This window comes from Oryzias latipes, chromosome 4 (assembly GCF_002234675.1).
Source record: "Oryzias latipes chromosome 4, ASM223467v1".
Classification (NCBI taxonomy): Eukaryota; Metazoa; Chordata; class Actinopteri; order Beloniformes; family Adrianichthyidae; genus Oryzias; species Oryzias latipes.
This window is the reverse complement of record NC_019862.2, coordinates 159373-183928: the sequence shown is the minus strand read 5'-3', so window position 1 is coordinate 183928 and position 24556 is coordinate 159373. Positions and strand designations below refer to the sequence as shown.

At 41.2% G+C, this 24556-nt stretch overlaps 1 protein-coding gene and 1 long non-coding RNA gene across 3 annotated transcripts; both read left to right on the top strand.

The window, feature by feature from the left end:
* The first annotated feature begins 17090 nt into the window (after positions 1-17090).
* srd5a3 (steroid 5 alpha-reductase 3) lies at positions 17091-20501 on the top strand. 2 transcript variants are annotated; one of them, XM_004067572.4, is made up of 6 exons: positions 17092-17194; positions 17303-17376; positions 17517-17668; positions 17740-17925; positions 18000-18122; positions 19135-20501. In XM_004067572.4, the coding sequence occupies exons 1-6, from the start codon at positions 17165-17167 to the stop codon at positions 19392-19394; spliced, it is 825 nt and encodes a 274-aa protein (XP_004067620.1). In that variant the 5' UTR covers positions 17092-17164; the 3' UTR covers positions 19395-20501. The 2 variants fall into 2 exon arrangements, with proteins under 2 accessions (XP_011471345.1, XP_004067620.1); XM_011473043.3 differs by having other exon boundaries at positions 17091-17376.
* A 1433-nt stretch (positions 20502-21934) lies between these two features.
* Positions 21935-23588, top strand: LOC110015014. Its single transcript, XR_002873119.1, has 3 exons — positions 21935-21973; positions 23082-23265; positions 23556-23588. It is a non-coding gene; the product is annotated as an uncharacterized LOC110015014 (long non-coding RNA).
* The last annotated feature ends 968 nt before the right edge of the window (positions 23589-24556 follow it).

The following is a 24556-nucleotide window of genomic DNA, read 5'->3' as shown; positions in this document are numbered from 1 at the left end:
TGCACTCACCAGTTCACTTTTTGCTCAACTGTGCAGATTTAAATCCCGGCTTCAGATAATGAATGCCGATATGCAGCAGCGGTACACAGCCCAGCTCCCTCGTACTTGCAACCTGTCAGTGCTTTGACAGGTCTCCCCAGAACGAAAGCCACGTCACTATAGAACTTATAGTCTCGCGGTATTTGCACAGTGCAAGGGAACCGGCAAATTTAAAGTGACAGTGCAGACTTTCACTAGGAGGATACAGCGCAGTATTATTTAAAGTGATAGCGCAGAATTTCATCGGGGTTACATAATAGAAAAAAATCGCTCCTCACATAATCCACCTTGATAAACTGGTTTCATCAAAGGCAGACACTCGGTTAACAATGTCTGCAGATTTGTTAATATATTAGACTTTGCCACGATTAAAAACCAGGAAATGACCACACTCTCTTAGATGCTAAAAAAGCACTTGACATAGTAAACTGGAAATTCCTCACTGCTGCCTTCCATAAGTTTGGTTTTGGAGAATCATTCATCAATTGGATTAAAATATTATATCACAACCCCAATGCATCAGTCAGAACTAATAAACAGACTTCCAACAGATTTTTTTCTGGGAAGAGGAACCAGACAGGGTTGCCCACTCTCCCCCTCTCTTTTTGCTATATTTATTGAGCCTCCAGCTGCAGCAATAAGACAGAATGAGAGCATCAAAGGAATTAAAACCAAACACAGCCATCCAAAAATTTGTCTCAATGCAGATGACGTGACGAGTCAGACAAAGACCGGTTCAGAAGCCTCTGAATAAAATCCAGGACCCAATTACGTCACCCGGATTGGCGTCACTGGGGCCCCACTCTGGAGCCAGGCCTGGGGTTCGGGCACGCAGGCGAGCACATGGTGACCGGAGCTCTTCCCACAGACCGCAGTCGGGCTCAGCCCGAAGGTTTGGGTGGCAGTCGAAGGCGCAAACCCCGGTCATGGAACTTGGGTTACGGGACATGGAACGTCACCTTTCTGGGAGGGAAGGAGCCTGAGCTTGTGCGATAGGTTGAGAGATACCGTCTAGATATAGTCGGGCTCACCTCCACACAAAGCCTGGGTTCTGAAACTCAGTCCTTAGAGAGGGGATGGACTCTACCACTCTGGAGTCGCTGATGGGGAGATGCAGCGGGCTGGTATGGGCTTACTCGTGAGCCCCAATCTCAGCCACCAAGTGTTGGAGTTCACCCCAGTGGATGAGAGGGTCATGTCCCTCCGCCTTTGGGTGGGGGACAGGTCTCTGACTGTGATTTCAACTTACGGGCCAAACAGCAGTTTGGAGTACCCGGCCTTCTTAGTGTCTTCGAATGAGTACTGGAAAGTGCCCCAACGGGGAACCCCATTGTCCTCCTGGGAGACTTCAATGCCCACATGGGCAATGACAGTGCCACCTGGAGGGGCGGGATTGGTAGGAATGGCTTCCCTGATCCCTGATCTGAACCCAAGCAGTGTTTTGTTATTTGACTTCTGTGCTCGTCATAGTTTGTCCATAACGAACACCATGTTCGAGCACAAAGGTTTCCATCAATACATGTGGCATCAGGACACCCTAGACAGGAGGTCAATGATCGACTTTGTAGTTGTTTCAGGTGACCTTCGGTCTTGTGTCTTGGACACTCGGGTAAAGAGAGGTGCAAAGCTGTCCACCAATCACTACCTGGTGGTGAGTTGGATTTGCTGGCGGGGAAGGAGGCCGGAAAGACTTGGTAGACCTAAACGCACTGTGAGGTGTAATTTAGCCGCACAAGTTCTGATAATTTGGGGGAGAAATAAATACCTAGATATCTGATATTGCCTGATTTGACTGGTATCGTGAGTCTTTGCTCTGCATTACTGTTCAGTGGTAATAAAACAGATTTATTCCAAATAATTGAGTAGTCTGAGGTGGAAGAGAATTCATTAATAATTGCTGTTTTTTCATTTACAGAATGTGAATTATTTAAAAAAAAGTAATACGTCATCTGCCATCCATCCATCCATCCATCCATCCATCTATCTATCTTCCTCCGCTTATCTGGGACCGGGTCACGGGGGGAGCAGTCTAAGCTCGCCCCAGCCACTTGCTCTAGCTCCTCTGGGGGGACCCCGAGGCGTTCCCAGTCCAGCCGAGAAATGTAGTCTCTCCAGTGTGTCCTGGGTCTTCCCCGGGGCCTCCGCCCAGTGGGACATGCCCGGAACACCTCCCCAAGGAGGTGTCCAGGAGACATCCGGACTAAATGCCCGGGCCACCTCAACTGGCTCATTTCGATGTGGAGGAGAAGCGGTTCTACTCCTAGCTCTCCACGGGTGACCGAGCTTCTCAGCCTATCTCAATGGGAGCGCCCAGCCACCCTACGGAGGAAGGTCATTTCAGCCACTTGTATTAGGGACCTTGTTATTTTAGTCATGACCCAGAGCTCATGACCATAGGTGAGTATTGGAATGAAGAACGACTGGTAAATTGAGAGCTTTGCTTTTTGGCTCAGCTCTGTTTTCACCACAACGGACCGGATACAGCGACCGCATAACTACGGAAGCTGCCCTGATCCGCCTGTCAATTTCACGCTCCGATCTTCTCTCACTCGTGAACAAGACCCCAACTTATTTAAACTCCTCCACCTGGGGTAAGGACACTCCACCCACCGAGAGATGGCAAACAACCTTTCTCCGGTCGAGAACCATGGCCTCAGATTTAGTGGTGCTGACCCTCATCGCAGCCGCTTCATATTGGACCCAAACTGCCACAATCAACGCTGGAGGTCCCGGCTTGATGAAGCCAGGGATGTCCCAAATATTTTTTCCATGTCCTCCAAAATCTCTCTCCAATATGATAAGTTTAGGGCAGAACCTGATACAGTGAGAATACCTTCCCAGTGCTGATTTACATTTTAAACACATAGGTGATATTTGAGGGTTCATCTGATGTCTTCTGTTTGGAGAAATTTGCAGTCTGTGACTCATTTTATATTCTTAGAGCCTAGCATGATTACAAACAGATACTCATTTAGGTCTGGTTCCAAACAACATTCCATGTATCCTTATCAATAATCACACCCAGGCCGGTCTGCCATTTCTCTGCTGCTTCTAGTACAGTCAATGAATTGGTCTGATTCAGAACATTATAAAAGCATGTGATTATTTTTTTACCAGGATGTTTGAGCAGTAGCCTCTCTAGTTGTGAGGGCGTAGAATCGGAGGTCAAAGTGGTTTTCTTAAATATAAAATCCCGGACTTGTAGGTATCTAAAGAAGTGACTGTTAGGGAGGTTATATTTGACATGGAGCTGTTCAAATGAAGACAAAGAACTTCCTGTAAACAAATGACAAAAATTCTTGATCCCCTTTTGTGTCCAGATGTTGTAACCTGCATCAATCATGCCCGGCTGAAACTCAGGGTTTCCTTGTATAGGAGAAAGCATAGGAGTTAAAAAAGACCTCCCCTCCAGCCGCCTGGCCAAAAACCACGCTTTAACTGGTGTTAGTGATTATTGGGTTGTTACAAAGAAAGTGAGCAGTGAATCTTTGATTTTTCGAGGCCTAGCCAGACAGATGTGGCCCCCCACCCATTCTGCCACAAATCTTAAAATAGATAGACAACTGATAAAGTTTGAAGTTGGGTACATCTAGGCCTCCTTTGGAAATGGGAAGCTGTAGTTTTGAAATTTTAAGCCTTGGTTTCCTTTTATGCCATATGAATTCACTCAGCCAACCATTGAGTAACTTTAAAGATTTGTTGGAAAACAATAATAGGATCATTTGTAAGGGATACAATAATCTTGGTAGCACATTCATCTTAATTATTGATACTCTACCAAGCAAGGAGAGGGGAAGCGGGTTCCATCTTTCAAGGTCCTTTCTAATACTATTAAGAAGAGGTGTAAAGTTAGCCCTGAACAACTGATGAAACATGGGAGTGATCTGAACACCAAGGTATACAAATCCTGATAATGACCAGCGGAAAGGAAATGGTACCAGTGTGTTAGTTCTACTTTTGAGTTTACCCATTGGCATGGCTAGGGATTTGGAAAAGTTAATTTTGTAGCCAGAGAATGTTGAAAAATGCTGAATCATTTCAAGGAGTCTGGCGATAGAAGATGGGGGTTCTGTTATATACAATAAGATATCATCAGCATACAATGATATTTGATGATGAGTTCCACCAGCAGAGACTCCCCGTATAATCAGGTCTTGCCTGATGGACTCAGCTAAAGGCTCTATCGCCAAAGCAAATAGTGCAGGGCTGAGAAGACAACCCTGACTTGTCAAGCGATGCAATGAAAAACTGTCAGCTCTACAGCCATTTGTGATAACTGAGGCCAAGGGGTTATTGTACAATAACTTAACCCATTGTATAAATGTTTCACCTAAATTGAATAAATGTAGGTTAGATGCAGATAAGGCCACTCAATGCAGTCAAATGCCTTTTCCGCGTTTAGTGAGATGACTAGACTGTCCATATCTTGCACTTGACATATATTAATAATATTTAAAGGTCTTCTAATGTTATGACTGGAACTCCTACCCTTATTGAAGCCTGTTTGGTCCTCTTTTATTAAACGGGGCAGGACTTTTTCTAGTCGCAGTGCCAACATTTCTGATAATAATTTTAGATCCTGGTTCAGCAAGGCAATAGGCCTATAACTAGGGCAATGTTATAGCCAATGACTGATAAACCCTTAGATGTTTCCCATAGCAATGAGGGATTATTGCTAGACTTTGAATTGATATTGAAAAAGATTTTAAATTCTTTAGTAAAATATGATGTAAATGTATGACCTTTCAAAAGGTGCACATCAAATCTCCACCTCCTCCAGAAATACAGGTGACAGTCAATTCTAGATACAGCACTGCATGATCACTAACCAAATATTTCCAATTTCACAAGAAGAGACTTGTTGCACCTGAACTTTTGGAATAAAAAAATAGTCAATACGAGTGTGGCATTTATGAGGAGGAGAGTAGAAAGTAAACTCTTTGTTAGTGGGATGAAGGGTTCGCCAAACATCAGGTAGACAGATTTCGTCACAAATGGCAGAAAGGGCTCGTGCTTGGTTGGTTGGGGGCGAGCTCCGAGAAGGATATCTATCTATTGAGATATATGAGAGACTGTAAGAAAACAACAAGTATAATTGTCTGAGTTTGCACTAAATAACATTACAGTCCAGTGCTGAGAAGAAACAACATCCAAGAACAACATATGTAAAAACAAAAAACAGCAGAGAACAATGAACCAAAACAAAATGGGGGAAAAAGGCGAGGGATTTCTCCCCAGGTTGGTTGGGGATTGCTTTCCTGAAATACACCTGGGAAAGGTGCACAATTCAATTTAATTCAATTCAATTTTATTTGTATAGCCCAAATTCACAACAACAGTCGTCTCGATGGGCTTCGTATCGGTAATTTCAGTGACACATGAACTGAAAAGGATCATGAATACATAGAGTTCAATAGGAAAATACTAAATTGAACTAACAAACTGACTAAGCTAAAATGGCATCCCTGCCCTCAGACCCCCTTCTCTGAAAGGAAAAACTCCTAAAAAACCGGATTCCGGAAAAAACGAAGAAACCTCAGGGGTGCCCACATGAAGGAGGGATTCTCCCCCAGGACGGACAGGCGATTTACCAGAACTCATAGAGAAGAATTAACTTATCTAACTATACAACTACATATTTAAAGTCCAGTAGACGAGCTTCATACAGATGGAGTTGGGGGGACAGTCACGGGCGCGAGTCGAGCCGGAGACAGGATCCACAGCCAGGTGTAGGAGCAGGAGCAGAGACAAGGTACACGGCCTCCTGGGGAGTGGGAAGGAGGGACAATACATGAATCTCACTGCACAAAACAGAGGCATGGAGAACTAAATGATTAATAATGATTAAGAATAGAGAAGAGATGAAGGGTAGAAGTAAATGGGAAAAGAGGAAAGAACCCCAGTGCACCATAGTTACCCCAGCTTCAACTTCTACCAGCCTTTTAAAAACAAATAGTTATTGTTATTAATTTTAATTTAACACATTAAAATTAAGTTAAGTAATCTCTGGATACTAGCTGGTCTGACAATAAGCCTGTCCAAAGAGGAATGTTTTAAGTCTAACTTTGGAAGAAATTGCGTCGGCCTCTCTTCCATGAGCTGGGAGTTTATTCCATAAAACAGGAGCTTGGTGGCTAAACGCTCTACCTCCAACTATACTTTTATTAACTCTAGGAACCACAAGGAGTCCTGCATTTAGTGAGTGAAGTGTTCTGATTGGATGGTAAGGGACTATGAGGTCCTTAATATAGGACGGGGCCATTCCATGTAAGGCTTTATAGGTTAACAGGAGGATCTTGAACTTAATTCCAGAATCAACTGGGATCCAGTGGAGGGAAACTAACACAGGAGTGATGTGATCTCTTCTGCTAGTTCCAGCTAACAATCTAGCTGCTGCGTTCTGAACAAGCTGGAGACTTCTTAAGGAACTCTTAGGACACGCTGCTAACAAGGAGTTACAGTAATCCAGTCTAGACGTAACAAATGCATGGATGAGTTTTTCAGCATCACTCTTAGAAAGTATATTTCTAAGCCTGAGATATGTGAGCCTTAAATGATAAGTCCTGGTCAAATAAAATCCCAAGGTTTCTAACTGTGGAATTGGGGGCTATACTAAAACCATCCAGGGAGACTATCTGAGCAGACAGAGCATCTCTGAGGTTTTTAGGACCTAGTATAATGACCTCAGTTTTTTCTGGGTTCAAGAGGAGGTAATTAATTGTCATACAGGTCTTGGTGTCTCTGATGCAGGCATTCAGCTTCTCTATATTGTCATTCTGGTCAGGTTATTAGATAAACAACTGTGTATCATCGGCATAACAATGAAAATGAATGCTGTGTTTCCTGATTATGTTTCCTAGGGGTAGCATATAAAGCATAAACAGGATAGGTCCTAAGACTGAGCCCTCTGGGACTCCATAGTTGACTCGAGTGCACTGAGAGGAATGTCCATTTACATTAACGAACTGATACCTATCGGACAGATAGGATTTAAACCACTGGAGAGCAGATCCTCTGATCCCAATGTCCTGCTCTAGTCTATGGAGTAACATACTGTGGTCGATAGTGTCAAAGGCTACACTGAGGTCTAACAGGACCAGAATAGAAAGTAGTCCCTTTTCTGAGGCCAATAACAAGTCATTAGAGACTCTAACTAGTGCAGTTTCCGTACTGTGGCGGGGTCTAAACCCCGACTGAAAGTCTTCAAAGTGGCTGTTGTCCTGTAGGTGGCAGTAAAGCTGCTTAACTACAACTCTTTCTAGGATTTTAGAAATAAAGCGGAGGTTTGATATTGGTCTATAGTTGGCGAAGTTGCTAGGATCCAAACTGGGCTTTTTCAGAAGAGGTTTAACAACTGCATATTTAAAAGACTGTGGTACATAACCTGTTTCCAGAGAGGTATTTATTATCATTAATATGGAATCATTAATTAGGGGGAAGGTTTCTTTAAAAAGTCTAGTGGGAATTGGGTCTAAGAGACAAGTTGAGGTTTCTATGGATGCCTCCACTTCAACCACTTCAGCCTGCTCTGGGCTGATAGTAGGAATAACTTGATTCAACTTATGTCTAATATTATAAGCGGACATTTTTGCGCCATCCCCGGTTTACCAGCTCAGCAACATGTTCCGTGAGAGTGTCCACTTTCTTCTCCAGGGTCCGTATGTTAGCATGGAGCGGCTCGTTAGCAGTTTCTAGCTGTAGCACACTAGCCTCCGCTTCGTCCAGACGTTCGCTGGCTTTCTACAGTTCAGCAATATGTGAGAGGACTGTTTTAGCCAGAGGGTCTAGCTTATTGACATGAGTTTGAAAGTCATTACCTCCAGTGCTTTAGCTAGCGCAGGCTCCAGCTCCATATCACTCTCGCCGCCCTGGTCGCCATGTTGGGTCACATGCGAAGCTGAGTTATGAGCAATTTGTTTGGTAGTTTTACGTTTTGTATTTGGCATCGTTTGGTGCTGTTTGGTCCAAAAATGTTCCAAAGTCATAACACACACCAAGTAGAGGGAAAAAATAGGATAACTCTAGAGAGAATTTTCAGAAATTACCTGGGCACCTAAGAGCTCCGAGCAAACACCTCCTTCTCCTAAGCCGCCTTCACTGCCCCCCATATGACTGATTCTTGAAGTAATTCAGATTGTGCCGCTGGTTTGACCATAGACTGTAAAAACAATGGACGAATCTGCGTGTTTTTGTTTTTTTTAAGCGCATGGTCCACCCTTTAGAGACCAGAAGTGTTTTTGTTTTTTAACTTTGTTTATTGAACAATTTACATATTAACAGACATACAGAGTAAATAATGAGATGTCAGGGAAGGACAGTGCTGTGTAAACAAAACAGCACTCGAATGTCAGCCCCTCCCACCCACCCACCCCCTTCAACAACCCCCAAAAGATCAGAAAAGACACAAAAGAAATAATTAGAAATAATTAATAATATAACACAAAAATGTCATAATAAAATAAGAGAGAAAACCACAGTAACAGTCATACGTCACACCAGCACTCAGTCAGCCTCCAGATTGTTGGGAACTGTCAAAGAGTCCATGTATTGTAAAAAAGGGTCCCAGGTCATTTGAAATGCCCTAAGTGAACTTTGGAGTGCCTTAGCTTCTCAAGTTTGAGATTATAAAGCACCTCACAGACCCAGCGGACATGCGAAGGTGGACGGGGGAACTTCCAGCTCAGCATGATCAGCCTGTGCGCTAATAAGGTGGCAAATACAATGGCCAGCTTCCGTGCACTCAGCATGTCTGGGGTTGGGAATACCAAATATTGCAGACATGGGATTCGGTGTGACGGTGAATCTATATGCTATATTGTGTCAAATATATCTGACCAAAGTGATACAAGCACTGGGCATGACCAATAAATATGGGCAGTCAAATAACACTATAAACTTGTTAAATATCGATAGTAATATTATATCTAATCCAAAAGAAATTTATCAAAATATTTATAAATTTTACCAGCAATTGTATTCCTCACAATTCTCAGAACCAGACTCAAGTAAGTTTTTCAATAACATAAAAAGGTTCATTCCTTCAAATTAATACAGAATTCAAAAGGGAATGTGATTTAGAAATTAACATTATGGAACTTGATAATGTTGTCCAGAAAATGGCTATGGGGACGGTCTGACCTCAAACTTGTATCCCTTGTTCTATCCTAGGCACTTTAACATTGGGAGTTGGGTCATCTAGACCCAGTAGACAGTGCTCTGAACCTTTTTTCTTCAATGATTTGTGATCTTCACTGGTGTCCATGGATTACATGAAATCTTTCCACCTTTATCCACCTTTGTCATGGTAGGGAGAACACGTCAATGGAAGGGTGGGGTCATCTAAGATAGCACAAGGGTTAAATATTTTTCTGGTATGATATTGGATAGTTATTTGAAGCTTTAAAGGAATGCATGTTGACTAATTCACTTCTGACAACCATGAAACAATATTATTAATACCTAAACAAAACAAAAAAAATGTACTATTGAAAACTTAATACCAATTACCTTACTGAATGTTGATAATAGGTTATTCACTCATGTCTTGGCTAACAGACTAAAAAATGGAATACCCAATTTAATTGAAGACAGGAGAATTATTTTGTTTATAGATTATTTTGATGTCCTTCCAACAGTTTTTGGACCCAATTTCAATGTTATATAAGGATATAACTGGTGTAGTTCTGCTTCCTACTGGAGCCACACCCAGAGGCTAAAAAGAGGAATTAGGCAAGGTGACCCAGTTAGTGCACTCCTATTCATTATTGCCACAGAAATGCTGACACTATTGATACAAAATGAGCCGACAATTAAACTTTTATCGGTGGCAGGAAATCCATTTAACCCTTGTGCTATCTTAGATGACCCCCCCCCTTACATTGACGTGTTCTCCCTACCATGACAAAGGTGGATAAAGGTGGAAAGATTTCATGTAATCCATGGACACCAGTGAAGATCACAAATCATTGAAGAAAAAAGGTTCAGAGCACTGTCTAGTGGGTCTAGATGACCCAACTCCCAACGTTAAAGTGCCTAGGATAGCACAAGGGTTAAAATTATTTAACTAGCAGATGATGTCACTGCGTTATACTGTTAAAGAACTGCTAGATGTTCTGTCTCTGTTCTCCCAAGTCAAAGTCAGCTTTACTGTCAAATATGCTGCATACACATGACATACAGCACAGGTGAAATTACTTTTCCTCTCGACCCACAGTGCAAGCAGCTTATAAAATAACAATGAGGAAAATAATAACAGGAATCTAAATCATGCAAAAGAGCAATGAGATTGTTAAAGTGACAATTCTCAGTATAAATTTGTAACAGTGAGGGGAGGGGGCAGAGGGGGCAGGGCAGGGAGAGAGTTGAGTTTCCTTATCGCCTGATGGAGGAAACTGTCCTTGAGTCTGCTGGTTCTGACCTGGAGACTTTGCAGTTTCCTCCCTGATAGCAGCAGGAGGAAGTGTCTCTGGGATGGATGTGAAGGGTCCCCTGCAATCCTGATGGCTGTGCAAGTGAGGCAAGAGTGATAAATGTCCAAGAGGCCACTGAGAGGGACACCAATGATCTTCTCAGCTGTTTTCCCAATGTGCTGCAGAGTCTTCCGGCAGGACGCGGTGCAGGCTCCGTACCACACGGTGGTCAGGATGCTCTCGATGGCGTCCCTGTAGAAGGTCTGCATGATGGGGGGAGGAGCTCTGGCCCTCTTCAGTTTGCGGAGGAAGTACAGGTTTTGTTGTGCTTTCTTAGCCAGTGAGGCAGTGTTGTGGTTCCAAGACAGGTCGTCGGAGATGTGCCCCCCCAGGGCAACTCACCCTTTCCACAGCAGCACCATTGACGATCAGTGGAGCGTGCTGGGTGGGAGTTCTCCTGAAGTCCACAACCATCTCCTTTGTCTTCTCCACATTCAGGTGGAGATTGTTGTCTTTGCACCACAGAGCAGCCTGTTCACCTCACATCTGTAGGGGGTCTCGTCGTTGTTGTTGATGAGACCACCACTGTTGTCTCATCCTCAAACTTGATGAAGAGGTTGGAGCTTGATGTTGGGGTGCTGTCGTGAGTCAGTAGAGTGAAGAGAAGGGGGCTCAGCACACAGCCTTGGGGGACCCTTGTGTTTATTGTGATGGTGCTGGAGGTGTTGCTGCCGACACGAACTGCCTGTGGTCAACCTGTCAGAAAGTCCAGCAGCCAGTTACACAGGGAGGTGTTGAGTCCTAGCTGGTCCAGCTTGTGGATGAGCTGCTGGGGGATGACGGTATTGAAGGCGGAGCTGAAGTCAATGAACCGCATTCTGACATGAGAGTCTTTTGTTTCCAGGTGGGTGAGGGCTGAATGGAGGGCTGTGGAGATGGCATCATCGGTCGATTGGTTAGACCGATATGCAAACTGGTAGGGGTCCAGAGTGGGGGGGAGGGTAGACTTGATGAGATGCATGAGGGTGAGAGCGATGGGGCGGTAGTCGAAGCAGGAGGTAGATGACTTCTGTGGGACCGGGATGATGGTGGGGGCTTTGAAGCATGAGGGGACAACAGCCTGGCTCAGTGAGAGGTTGAAGATGTCGGTGATGACATCTGTCAGTTCATCAGCAAAGTTCCTCAGGACACAGCCGGGAATGTTGTCAGGTCCTGGGGCTCTCTGTGGTTTTATCCTTCCCAGTGAACGCCTCACGTTGTCATGTGATAGCAAGCATCAGGACTAAAATTAAATGAGATCATAACAATTTATGACACTAATGAAACAAGAATTCCAATCCAATCAATCCAATCCACTTTATTTATATAGCACATTTCTCAAACTAGCAGTTTCCAAAGTGCTGTACAGTGACCAAACACCAGACAAAAGATTGCCAAACAAAATAAAAACAAAGTACACCAGTAAAATGAATAAAAAATAAAATTAAAATAAAAACAAGGTAAAAACAAGATAAAAACACAGATAAATATAGATTCAAAAAATAAATAAATAAAAAACAAGGTAAAACAAGATAAAAACACAGATAAATACAGAAAAAAATACTGTAAAAACACAGAGGACCACACAACTCATGCGGTGTTAAACGCTAGAGAGTAAAAATGCGTTTTAAGACGGGCTTTAAAACACTCCACAGAGGGCGCTGTTCTGACATGCAATGGCAGAGCGTTCCACAGCTTAGGGCCAACAACAGAGAACGCTCTGTCTCCCCTCGTTTTGAGCCTCATCATGGGCTCCACAAGCTGGAGCTGGCCCTCTGACCTCAGAGCACGAGCTGGTTTATAAATCTGAATGAGGTCAGAGATGTATTTTGGAGCCAGTCCGTGTAGAGCTTTAAAAACAAACAATACAATTTTAAAATTAATCCTAAAATTAACAAGGAGCCAGTGCAACGATGCAAGAATAGGAGTGATGTGTTCATATTTTTTGGTTCCTGTTAAAAGTCGTGCAGCAGAGTTCTGGACTAACTGCAACCGGGAAAGTGCCTTATGAGAAACCCCAGTGTAAAGTGCATTGCAGTAGTCCAGTTGTGTAGAGATAAAAGCGTGCACGACCTGCTCAAAAATTTTAAAAGATAAAAAGGGTTTAACTTTAGATAAAAGCCGCAAATGATAAAAACTTGATTTTAAAACTCCATTTATCTGTTTATCAAATTTAAAATCACTGTCCATGATGACACCAAGGTTGGTGAATGTGGGCCTCAAATGATGATGAATGGGCTCTAAGTCAAGATTGGCTTTGGGTCCAAATATTATGACCTCTGTTTTCTCCTCATTAAGTTTTAAAAAGTTCTGGGCCAACCAATCTTTGACGTCCCCCAGACAGTTAAGTGAGGGCGTCAGGGGGCTTCTTCCATTATTTTTAACAATGGCCATGTACAGTTGACAGTCATCTGCATAAAAATGACACGACAAGCCATGTTTCTTTAAAATTTCAGCTAAAGGAAGCATGTATAAAGAAAAGAGTACAGGTCCTAAAATTGAACCCTGGGGAACTCCAGAAAGTAGTGGAGTAGAGGAAAAAGTGGAGTCCCCCAACCTAACCGTAAAGGACCGCCCTGACAGGTAAGATTTAAACCAGTTTAGGGCAGTTCCCCTAACACCCACACAATATTCAAGGCGGTTTAAAAGAGTTGTGTGATCCACTGTGTCAAAAGCAGCAGTCAAGTCTAAAAGTACTAAAATAGCAGAATTACCAGAGTCTGTGATTAAATAAAGATCATTAAAAACTTTCAAAAGAGCAGACTCTGTGCTATGAAATGCCTTGTAGCCTGACTGAAAAGTGTCTAAAATCCCACTATTATCCAAAAAAGGTTGCAGCTGTGCCATTACACACTTTTCCAAGATTTTAGACACCAATGGCAGCTTTGAAATTGGTCGTTAGTTGGCCAAGCATGTTGGATCCAGACCTGCCTTTTTAAGTAAATGTTCAACAACAGCTTCTTTGCAGAAGGTTGGGCCAAAACCTGATGAGAGGCTGCTATTGATGATCTCTGTGACTGAAGTGCTAAGAGTGTCCCAAACCTGTTTAAAAAAGCGAGGTGGGACTGGATCCAAGGGAGAAGAAGATGCTTTTAATTTACTAACAATCCCAGTCAATTCCGACACCGACACTGACTTAAATCGGGTAAAACCAACAGAGTCCTGCACCAGCGCAGATTTTAAGAAGGAAGTGCATGGGGAAATATTTGCCCTAATAGCAGCTACCTTGTTGTTAATAGAGAAAAAAAAACTTTCACACATTTCATTTGTCATCTGTAGAGTGGAAGATGGATTGGGGTTACAAACAGAACCAATAGTTTTAAAAAGAATGTGGAGCTTATTTACATTTTCTAAAAGCAAGCTGGATAAATACTTTGATTTTTCAGCCTTGACGGTATCTTGGTATTTCCTCCAACTGTCTTTAAGAATATCATGCGAGACTTGCAGGTGATCCTGTTTCCATTTGCGCTCTGCTCTACGGCACAGACGCCGAGCGTCCCGCGTAATTTCATTGAGCCATGGCTCCAGCTTCCGTTTCTGGCAAGTGGCTTTTAATGGAGTACCGGAGTCTAAGACTTTGCTGCAGGTTGAAATAAAAGAATTCATCAACTCTTCTGTGCCTCTGACTGCATGAGGACAATCGTGCGACAGCGTTGATGCATTGAAGAGAGGAGGGAAAGTAGAAGCAGTCTCAGTCCTAATGGAGCGACTCAGACGAACTGGACCCGAGACTTTCACATTATGGTGCATATTAAAAGTAAACATAACAGGACTATGGTCCGATAATACATTGGCACCCACCGAGACATTGTCTACCGGAAAACCATATGATAGCACAAGGTCCAAACTATGTCCACGCATGTGAGTGGGAGCAGTGACATGCTGTGTTAAATTAAAAGCCTCGACTAAGTTTTGAAAGTCTTTCACCATTGGCTTCAAAGGGCAGCAAACATGCACATTCAGGTCCCCGACAACCAACAGTTTGTCATACTGAGTCAGCATCTGGGCCAAGAAGTTTGAAAATTCCTCAATAAAGTTCATGTTGGGCTTAGGTGACCTGTACACAACAGCACATAATATTGGGTCTGCCTGCCGAAGCTCAAAACAGCTCAGTTCAAATGAGGAGAAAGATGTAGGGGACAAAATCTTGAGCTCAAAACCGTTCTTCAGTACCGTGGCTAGGCCTCCGCCACGACCTGTGGTCCGTGGAGCATTAATAAATGTACAGTCAGGGGGTAAAAGCTCCGAAAAGGCGGCTGACTCACCGGTGTTGATCCACGTTTCCGTCAAAAACAACAAATCCAGTCCCTCGGACTTGAAAAAATCTTGCAAAGCCAAAGTCTTATTTCCAATAGACCTTGCATTCAGAAGAGCACAGTTAATTGAAATCACCCCCGTCGCTGAAGCTGCCCGGCTGAGCAAACGGAGGTTACCCGGGATGACTCGACCTGAAGCCCGGAAAGAGCGGCTCGGGCGCAATGCGCAGACTGCCTCCAGCTGTCCAACTATGGGTTGCAGCCAAACGCCAACAGGAAAAGATGTGCGCCGAGAGAGACACCGCTTGTAGCAGTTCAAATAATCCAAGGGAATTGAGGAGGGACAAAACATGCCCACTGTACGTGACAGCCAGGCTTTCAGTTTCACAAGTCGACCAGATCGTACTCCACAGCGTTTGCGCTTTTTGGGGATCAGTGCCTTGACGCGTAGGAAACAGTTTGGCACATCTGCCGACAGGTAGAATGAGTCCGACGTGGGCTTGGTGTTGTAAAATATGCACGAGTCAAAGTTTCTTCTAATGTTTAACAACTCCTCGCGATTATACACCAGAAGAGAGTCGATAGTAAAAAACAAAATATTATACAATAAACTGAGCAGAGGCAAACGGCGAACCAGCCACCCCGGCGCCATCTTAGCCTCCTCAGTGTTCAGAGACCTTCAGAGAGAATTCACAATATTCCCATTGAAAATGAAATTAAATATTTAGGAATGTAATTAGCAAGTATATTAAGAGTAAATCTGATACTAATATTCCGTCCATAATTGATAAAAATAAAAAGATTTTGTACTGTTGGTTACAAAGAAACATTTCAATATTTGGTAGAATTCTTTTAACAAAAATGGAGAGCATTCAATATTAACTTACACGGCATATGAAGTAGCTATTTGCGAAACAAACATTCAATCTGATTTACCATTCCTTTACATCTATTTCAAATGGTTGGTGGTATTGAATTCCTTTTAAAAATAGTATCTTGATCCCCTTAAAATACCAATCAAACTTTCTGAATATCACAAACAAGTCTTGCTCTATTGGAAATTGATCCACACCCACACTTCAACAATTTGGAATAATAGATTTCTTCTTTGCAAAAGAAAATCCATGTTTTACAAAAGTTGGATGGACAAAGGTGTTTGGGTAGTTGTCCCCTGATGGGCAGTGATTAAACTTTTCTCAGATATCCACATTTAAAAAACAATTTGGATTGTACATTCACAGAACATTCAAGAGTTATTAAAGCAATTTCTACAGAGTTATCGCGTTTCATCAAAGCAACTGAACAAAATTCATCGATTTTACCTAAACTTCCAAAACTGTTAATTGATAATGTATCTTTACACATAAAAAATGCAATAACAAAGTCTGAAGAGCCTCCTTAACAGCGGAATTATTTCCCCTTCCTGTTAGAAGGAAAATTCTGTCACATACTTTTTCAAAAACAGACACCTTTCACATTAGATCATGTTTTCTTTTGTTTCCCCTACCTCCAAAAATAATAGAAGTCCACTTTAAAACTATTAACGACACCTATCCATGTATGAGATTTCATATAAAAGATAATGTATGTCCCATATGTACAAAAGATACTGAAACCCAAAAGCACCTGTTGCATGATTGCAATTTGTTATAAAATTTCTAGAATAATTTATATAATTGGCTTTCAACCTTTCATAATATACTTTTCACATGTAATTTGGGTGCATCAGAAAATAAAAGAATATTCAGTTTAGTTTGTAAAAAATTTGTTATTTTAGGTAAATCTTTTAAAAGTGTTGTTTTATGAAAGAGAAGCCCATTTCTATGTATTTAAAAAACGATCTACTTTCTTACAAATCCCTTCCAAAAATACATCAACTGTTTATTGTTTATCTGGATTAATGCCTTTGTTTCTTTTTATTTTAGTTTGTTATTACATGTCTATGTTTCATTTATTTTTATTACTTATTACTCTATTTTATCATATTATTTATATTGTTTTCATCTGCTGCTTGGAGTTTGTTCTAGTTTTCTCTGTGTAAATACTGCCTTATGTTTTTGGATTTGAATGTTTTTAATAGAAAAAAAGCTGTATAATTTGAATTTTGTCAATGACAAAAACAAAAAGCCAGTGTGTATTGCCATCTGCTGGGGGATTATATAATTGCAGTTTGATCGATCACACTTGACACTGTTATCAAGTAATTTAATAGGTTTAGGCAAAAACAGGTTTAGTTTGACTTTCAAATATTTTTGTTATATAGACCCACCCCCCCCCCAGATACATAGATTATTTTTTATTAAAAATAACATTTGTTCCCGCTAAAATCTAGTGTTCCACCCGGAACCTCTAAAATCTGTTTTCAGCCGGTGGATTTTGCTCGACGCACAAAATAAAGTACACCCCTCTGGCAGCGCGGAGATGTCGTGGAGCTTTTTAAACTGGAGCCTGGTAGATGTTTTGTGGTTCTTTTTGGCTTTGGCTTTTCTTTTAGCCTATTGCATCCATAAAATTTCAGCAAAAAATAATGAATCAAAGGACTTCTTCGTGTTATTCCAGGATCTTATTCGCTACGGAAAAACTAAAAGCCTCAAACGAGCCAATTGGCTGAGACTGTTTGACGTCCCAAAACGGTATTGAGAATGACCATCTTTAAATTTACACGATTTATTATGTTTACTAATCATTGGATTTTTTATATTGGGTTTGCTGTTATCTTTCCAAGTATCTCCACTCTAAGGTTATTGTTTCTTCCTTTTCTCATGCATCGCAGGTGGTTTTGGCATTTCTACATTGTCTCTGTTTGCTGGAACGGGTTTCTTTTGTTTGTAAATTTAAACTTGATCTACCATCGGCAATCTTACCCATCATGGCTGATTGCTATATTAGATGTGTTGTCAGGTGTTCCCCGCCCTGACAGTCAGGGTGAGTAGATGTGATCTACATGAATCCGTGTTTTCATTTATCATCCCTTCTCATATTGCTGTTGTCTGCAGTCCCACAGCTGTCCACGGCTCTGGTGCAGCTGCTGGTGTGGCTCCACTCCCTTAGGAGGCTGCTGGAATGCCTGTTTGTCAGCATTTTCTCTGATGGGGTCATGCATGTAGTGCAGTATCTGTTTGGCCTTGGATATTACATTACACTGGGGTTGACAGTTCTCTGTGTTGACCGGATTGGAAAAGGTTAGACTGATGGCACTTTTTTTCCCCTTGTGGTTATGTCCTCGTGGTGTAGTCGTCTGTTCTCTTCTTTCCAGGAACCGCCTCTCTCTCGCAGGTGGACTGGCTTCAGGTGACTGGATTTGTCCTCTTTATCTGCGCTTCGCTGCTGCAGCATCAGTCCATAGTCCTTCTGGCCGGACTGCGGACCGGAAAATCAGGTATATGAATGAAACATTTGTATTTATATTGATCTACATTTACAATAAGCAATAAAATGTGTTTGGTTTTTTTAAACGATGAATGCATCAACATAAGAAGTGTGCTATAAATGGACTTTATTTGTCTCAAAATGACTAAATCTCAGTAAAATTCTATATCATTTTCAGAATACACTCTATTACCAAAAGTATTGGCTCGTCCATCCAAATGATCAGAATCAGGTGTCCTAATCTCTTGGTCTGACCACAGGTGCATAAAATGAAGCCCTCAGTCATGCAGACTGTTTTACAAACATTTGTAAAAGAATGTTCTGCTCTCAGGAGCTCAGTGAATTCCAGCGTGGAACTGTCATAGGACGACATCTGTACCACAGATCCAGTGGTGAAATGTCCTTTCTCCTAAATATTCCACAGTCAACTGTCAGCTCTATCAGAACAACATGGAAGAGTTTGGGAACAAAAGCAACTCAGCATTTAGCATTGTGGACTTTCTTTCTTTCTAACTGAGGCATACCAACAATTCTGTCCACCACTGCATATTCACAGGACTGACGAGACACAAAACCCGACAAAAACCCTACAGTCATCTCATCAGATGGAATTATTATCCGTGAGAGGAACCTAAAATAAAAGCTGCATCTATTCTGTTCTAGTGGAATCCTTCAAACTATGTAAAGATGTTTTTACACATAAGCAGATATGGTTCAAATTCACAGTTACAAAAGAAAGATACTTCTAAATTACATGTCAACTAATCCACCTTCCCTCGGTTGTCCTGTTGACATAAAAACACATTTTAAAGTCTACAAAAACAAAGAAATTGTTATTCATTAAATTGCTGTTTTGGTTTTTAACTATTTGTGGGAAAAAGCTCTTTTAGAAAAAACAGGAAGTTTTGCTGCACTTGTATTTAAAGCTGCTCTTCTCTTGCAAATGTCATGTTTGCCCAGTCTGCAGTGCATGTCCAGAAATAATAATGGAAACCTTCTTTTTTCTTTTAACCATTCTGCAGGAGCAGTGGAGACGTTTGCTCATCGAATGCCAAAAGGAGGCTGCTTCCAGTTGGTGTCGTGCCCTCACTACTTTGCAGAGCTGCTCATCTACGTCTCTCTTGGCTTTGTCTTTGGTGGACTGTCTTTGACATGGTGGCTGGTGGTTCTCTATGTGTTCTTCAACCAGGCGCTGGCCGGACAGCTGAGTCATGAGCTTTACGTTAGCAAATACCAGTCATATCCAAAGGACAGAAAAGCCTTTATCCCGTTTGTGCTTTGAGAGCTCTGACTTTTTCTAACTCTCTGGGCTCATCTGTAGGACTGGAAAGTTCTAGAAAATGTCAGGTCTACTTCACCATTAAACAACAAGAAGAGCTTTTACGATTTACTGTTCATTGTTTTGTGTGTGTTAATAGAGGACTGGGTTTTTCTCTCATTTTTGTCTGTATTTTTTTTATTTTTTACTGTAAAGTGCTCCAAGCTGTATGAGAGAAGTTTGGGAAGCAATTTCTTTTTTTATAAATAAAGTTTGATTTGATAAAACAGCTTGAAATATGGAAGAACCGCCATTGGACTGATGAGTGTCTTTGCAGGTTACTTCGCCTGTCAGGGGTCTATGTTCACATGTGGATATTTTCACTTGAAATCACTTTTCATGGCAGCAGAAAGTTTCATCATTAATAATTCCAGTTCTGCTTTGCTTGTTGTTTTACTATAACTGAAGATTTTTATTGTTTGGAACAGTCCAGGTTGAACAGCGCCTACACCCAACAGGAGCTGGGATAGGCTTCGGTGACCCCGTGACCCTGAAAGGGACTGAGCAGGTTTAGATGATAGAAGGATGGTTGGATAACCAACTGTGCGATATCTCAGTAACAGTACGCTGTAACACTGGAGTTTTGAATCAGAAGAGCTCATGAATTAAAAACAAGGAAAGAAGATGAAGCATGTCTTTGTCGTCATGAGAGGTGAAACGAAGAAGGTGTTGAGTCTAAGGTGTCAGGGGAAGAGTCTTAGAGGGAGACTGTCATGGTTACCCCCCCCCCCCCCCCCCATGCTGTTCCCTCCTGACTCACAGGAGACTTGTCTAAACTGGAAACTTTGTGCAGCAGGTTATGAACTGCACAGAATGTTTTCATTAATGCTTTTTGTGGAGTAACATGCCTTCATCAAAAATATTGGCTGTATTTTAGGCAAGAAATAATAATATCCCTAATATAAATTTTATTTTGTAAAATGTGTTAATAAGCATGTCTGATTTTTATTGAATTTTTCACACTCCTTAAAGGAAATGTTTTTTATTTACTAAATGAATGTGAACACTAGAAAGAAAATCAGAGCTGTTATCCATAAAATGTAAACATTAAAAATATTGTTTCCTTTGATATGAATGCGTGTAATAACTCAAGAAACTTTATGTTGTTTTCTGATTTTAGTTTTTGATTTCTAAGTCATTCCACAAAAATGGGAAAATTTGCGTCCCTCTCTTACTTCAAGCTGTATTTAATATAATTGGTCATCAAGCTTTATATTCAAACAGTGTATCCCTTGTGCTTTAACATTGGGAGTTGGGTCATCTACACCCACTAGACAGTGCTCTGAACCTTTTTTCTTCAATGATTTGTGATCTTCACTGGTGTCCATGGATTACATGAAATCTTTCCACCTTTGTCATGGTAGGGAGAACACGTCAATGCAAGGGTGGGGTCATCAAAGATAGCACAAGGGGTTAACATATACAGTGAAATGCAAATTTTAATGCTTCTTTAAAAAATATAATGAAATTATGTGTTTTAATTAGAAATAATATGTTTTCCAACATACACCATAAATTTTGTCATGACCTAAAAGAAAGTTTACATCGCAAATACCAACCAATTTTATTAGAAAAAGTCCATCATTTTACACAAAACTAAAGTTTTTTTGTTACTATGTATTTATTTTACTACTATTTTTTTTATTACTATTTATAGAAATGATTTTCATGTTTTAATATTAATATTAAGTTGTTATTTAAAGTAGTTTTAATTTAGTCCCTGTACTAAACTGTAAACCATCATATGAATTTGTGTTTCCAGTGGTGTTCAGACAAAATAAAGGCTGATGTCGTTCCCACATATTTACATCCAAGATGCTCATTCTGGCATTTTGGAGTTTGGAGTACCTCCACGGCTAATGTTTTTAGCACGTATTAGCCTAATGCTAACCCTTCTTCCAGGTCCTTGCAATTAAGAAAAAAGCACTGACCGCACGGATCTAAACAATTATGAGCAAGCAGTATGGAGTTAATTCAGTCTCAATAATCAGAAATGCACACAACCGGTTTTACAAATACACACGCTCCGATTCACAAATGTCATTTTATGCAAACGTGAAAAATAAATTCGGAAATTCACACCCTGTGTTTCACAAACACACACATTGTGTTTCACAAATGCACACTAAATGTTTTACAAAGTGAAATTCACAATAAATGTATCAGAAATTTACAGTAGGTGCTTCACAAACATGATTTCTAGGTACACATGTGATGTGAACTCACAGATCATTCGAATTGCAGAATATGCATTCAAAATCCCGTTCTCGTTTGTGAATCTCCCCGTGTGTGTGAGAGATTTTTCTGCGGTGAATATTGAGACTCATCTGATGGAGCAGGTCGACTAATGTCACCATTGGCTAGGGAATCTGTCAATCAAACTCATCGGCAAAGCAGGTGAGTTCGCTTTTAGCCAATCGAATGGCCCCTTACACTCCTCACTTTCAAACTGACGAGGGAGGGAGCTGTTCAGCACAGCAGTTGAAAGGACGCGGGCGGCAAACTTGGCGGAGAGGTCTTCCGAACGGGATCAGTCTCAGCCCGTAAGTAATGCAGTTATTTGATTATTATTCCCTCGTTGTACGTCCTGTAATGTTATTGAATACTAAGTTGAAGCGTTCTCCTTTGCCAAGTGACATGTGTGAATGCTGTATGAACACTTCAGCCGAGTCGTTTGCAGAGTACCCCCACCGCAAATTAGCTTAGCTTAGCCTGTGCGGTCATATTTTTTATGAAAGCGGGGGAGGACTTATGATGGTTTTGTCAAGTTTTATACTTGGCATACCAGCTCTTCACACAACACGAGTAACCACAACCAATCAGGGCCTCGAAACTAGCCGGCTTTCGACTCAAATTGTGCTGCCTGCCTGTGAGTGTGAGTGAAGTTTAAGCTAGCGTATAGCCAATCTGTAGGTTCTTAACATGATTCAGATGGAACTAAGGGAAAAACATGCCGGATTTACAGCAGAAAAGAAAGTTTGATAAAAAGTATTGATTTGGAGACGGGGATTTGTTTAAACACTGATGCTATGCTAACTAGCTAGTAAGTTAGCTGTTCCGTGTGCTGCCTTTATGTAAACGCGATCCGGGTTAAAGTTAGACACAGTCTTTTCACAACCTGGACTTTAAGATGGGGTGGATATGTGCAACAAAGTTAATTCATATGACATTCATGAAAACAGCATTTTTTAAATATAACAGACGTGAATCCACTGTTGAATGAAAGAAGCCTCATTAAGTTTCTAACGTTAGAACCCGTATTGTGCTGAAAAGCCCTGTGAGATTGTGTCAGTGACAGCCACTAAATTCCCCGTATCTTTACTTCCAATGACGACATGGCAAGAATCCCAAACATTATGTTTTTAGGCTGTTTTGTAGTCGATAAGTAGTCACAGAAAGGGTGGATGGGAGAGATTTGCTGTCAACAGTGATTAGTGTAGAAGTTACTGTAAGTATTACACACAGGCTTCCTGTGATCAGTGTCTTGTCTCTGATTTTTTTTTAAAGCTGTTCTTTACTACAAGCTCAAGTTATCATAGCAAGAGTGTTTTTAAAAAAAATCCCCTTTTAAATATTTGAAAGTTATATAAGTTAGTCTCAGACAGCTCAATGATCTAATCCATGTTTGTCGTGTTTTTATTTATTCTCTAGGAATTGCTGAAGCGTGACATCCTTCAAAGGCTGCATCATCGACTGTCAGTCAACCTGTTGCTGTGGAAGGCCTGCACATTCAGAAACAGACTGCTGTCCCAGCGCTGCTCCACAGAAAAACTGAAGCAATCTTTTGTTCCTTGTGCCATCAGGCAATACAACTCTCTGGCAGGGCATCTTACAAGTAATTTCTTTTAATTAATTTTACCCACTGATTTTTCAATTATTTACATTTTTTGTCAATCTTTTTAATTTTTGATATTTCTATTTGTAATGCGCGTGTGTTTTTATGTGGGATCATTAAATACCTTTCTATTATATTCTATTTCATATTTTATCATCCTATTGTATTACTGTTTTACCTATCAATTGGGAATTTAGCATTTTTGCCTCTGTAAATATCTGTCAGTTGAAAGCATTTGCACTTGCATTTGTAATTATGTGTTTGAGACATGATTTTCATGTTATTGTCAGGGTGAGAGGAGATCCCGGAGGAGAAAATGTGGGCATAGCCGAGTAAATGCTCACAGTACGTAGAACTGACACAAACAGCTTCATTGTGGGAAAAGTGTACACACAATCAACGGTGAGTTGAACCTAGTTTTAGAAGCTTTAATATATACATAAAAGTGAATGATGTATTAAAAATAAATCTGACAATATAATATTTCTTTTTGCTTTTTTCCAAATACAGGATTGAGCCCCTCTGGTGTGATGTCTTCATGAGTGTTACTGGTTTATATTACAACATCCTGCACTCTCCTGAGGACCAAAACTTGCTCAATATCAGTAACATCACGTATTCTGCTGCCATTACATTTTCCTACCACGCATTCAGGCCAGTTTTGATGTCTTTAGTGACGCGTGGGACAGCCATCCAATCAGGACGGAGCAAAGCATGACACCAAATCAGCTGTGGCAGTTGGGCTTGACCCAGAACCCTGTTTCTGATCCCCGGGTAAGTGCTTTATTTCAGTGTTTTTCAACCTTTGTTCTCTTGTTCCACGGTCTGACACCGGATTCTGTGGAAAGTTACACCGCTAAAGACGAGCTTTAGCTGGTATTTTTGTTAGAACTGAGCGACTTTATCAGCAGAATTAAGAACAAGGAAGTGAAAACTTTAACCACTTCTGATTGGTCAGACTGATGACATGTGATTAAGCCTTCAAGAATGATTGGCGGAGACAGTTAAAGGAGCTGGACTTTTCCTTACATAGTTGTAGCTGCAGCTAAATCGCGGTACCGTCATTCTTATCAAAATGTCTTTAATAGAATCATATAAACACAAAGAAAAAGGTAATTTTAAGATATTTTATATTCCTAACTACTCAGTGTTTTATCAGTGCCTGTTTGGATGAACAAAGAGCTGATATCCTGGAGATGGAAAATGTTTTAGATCAGTTAATGAGGGCAATTTCCCACGGCGCACTTGACCATCTCCGACGGCACACTGGTTGAAAAACACTGCTTTATTT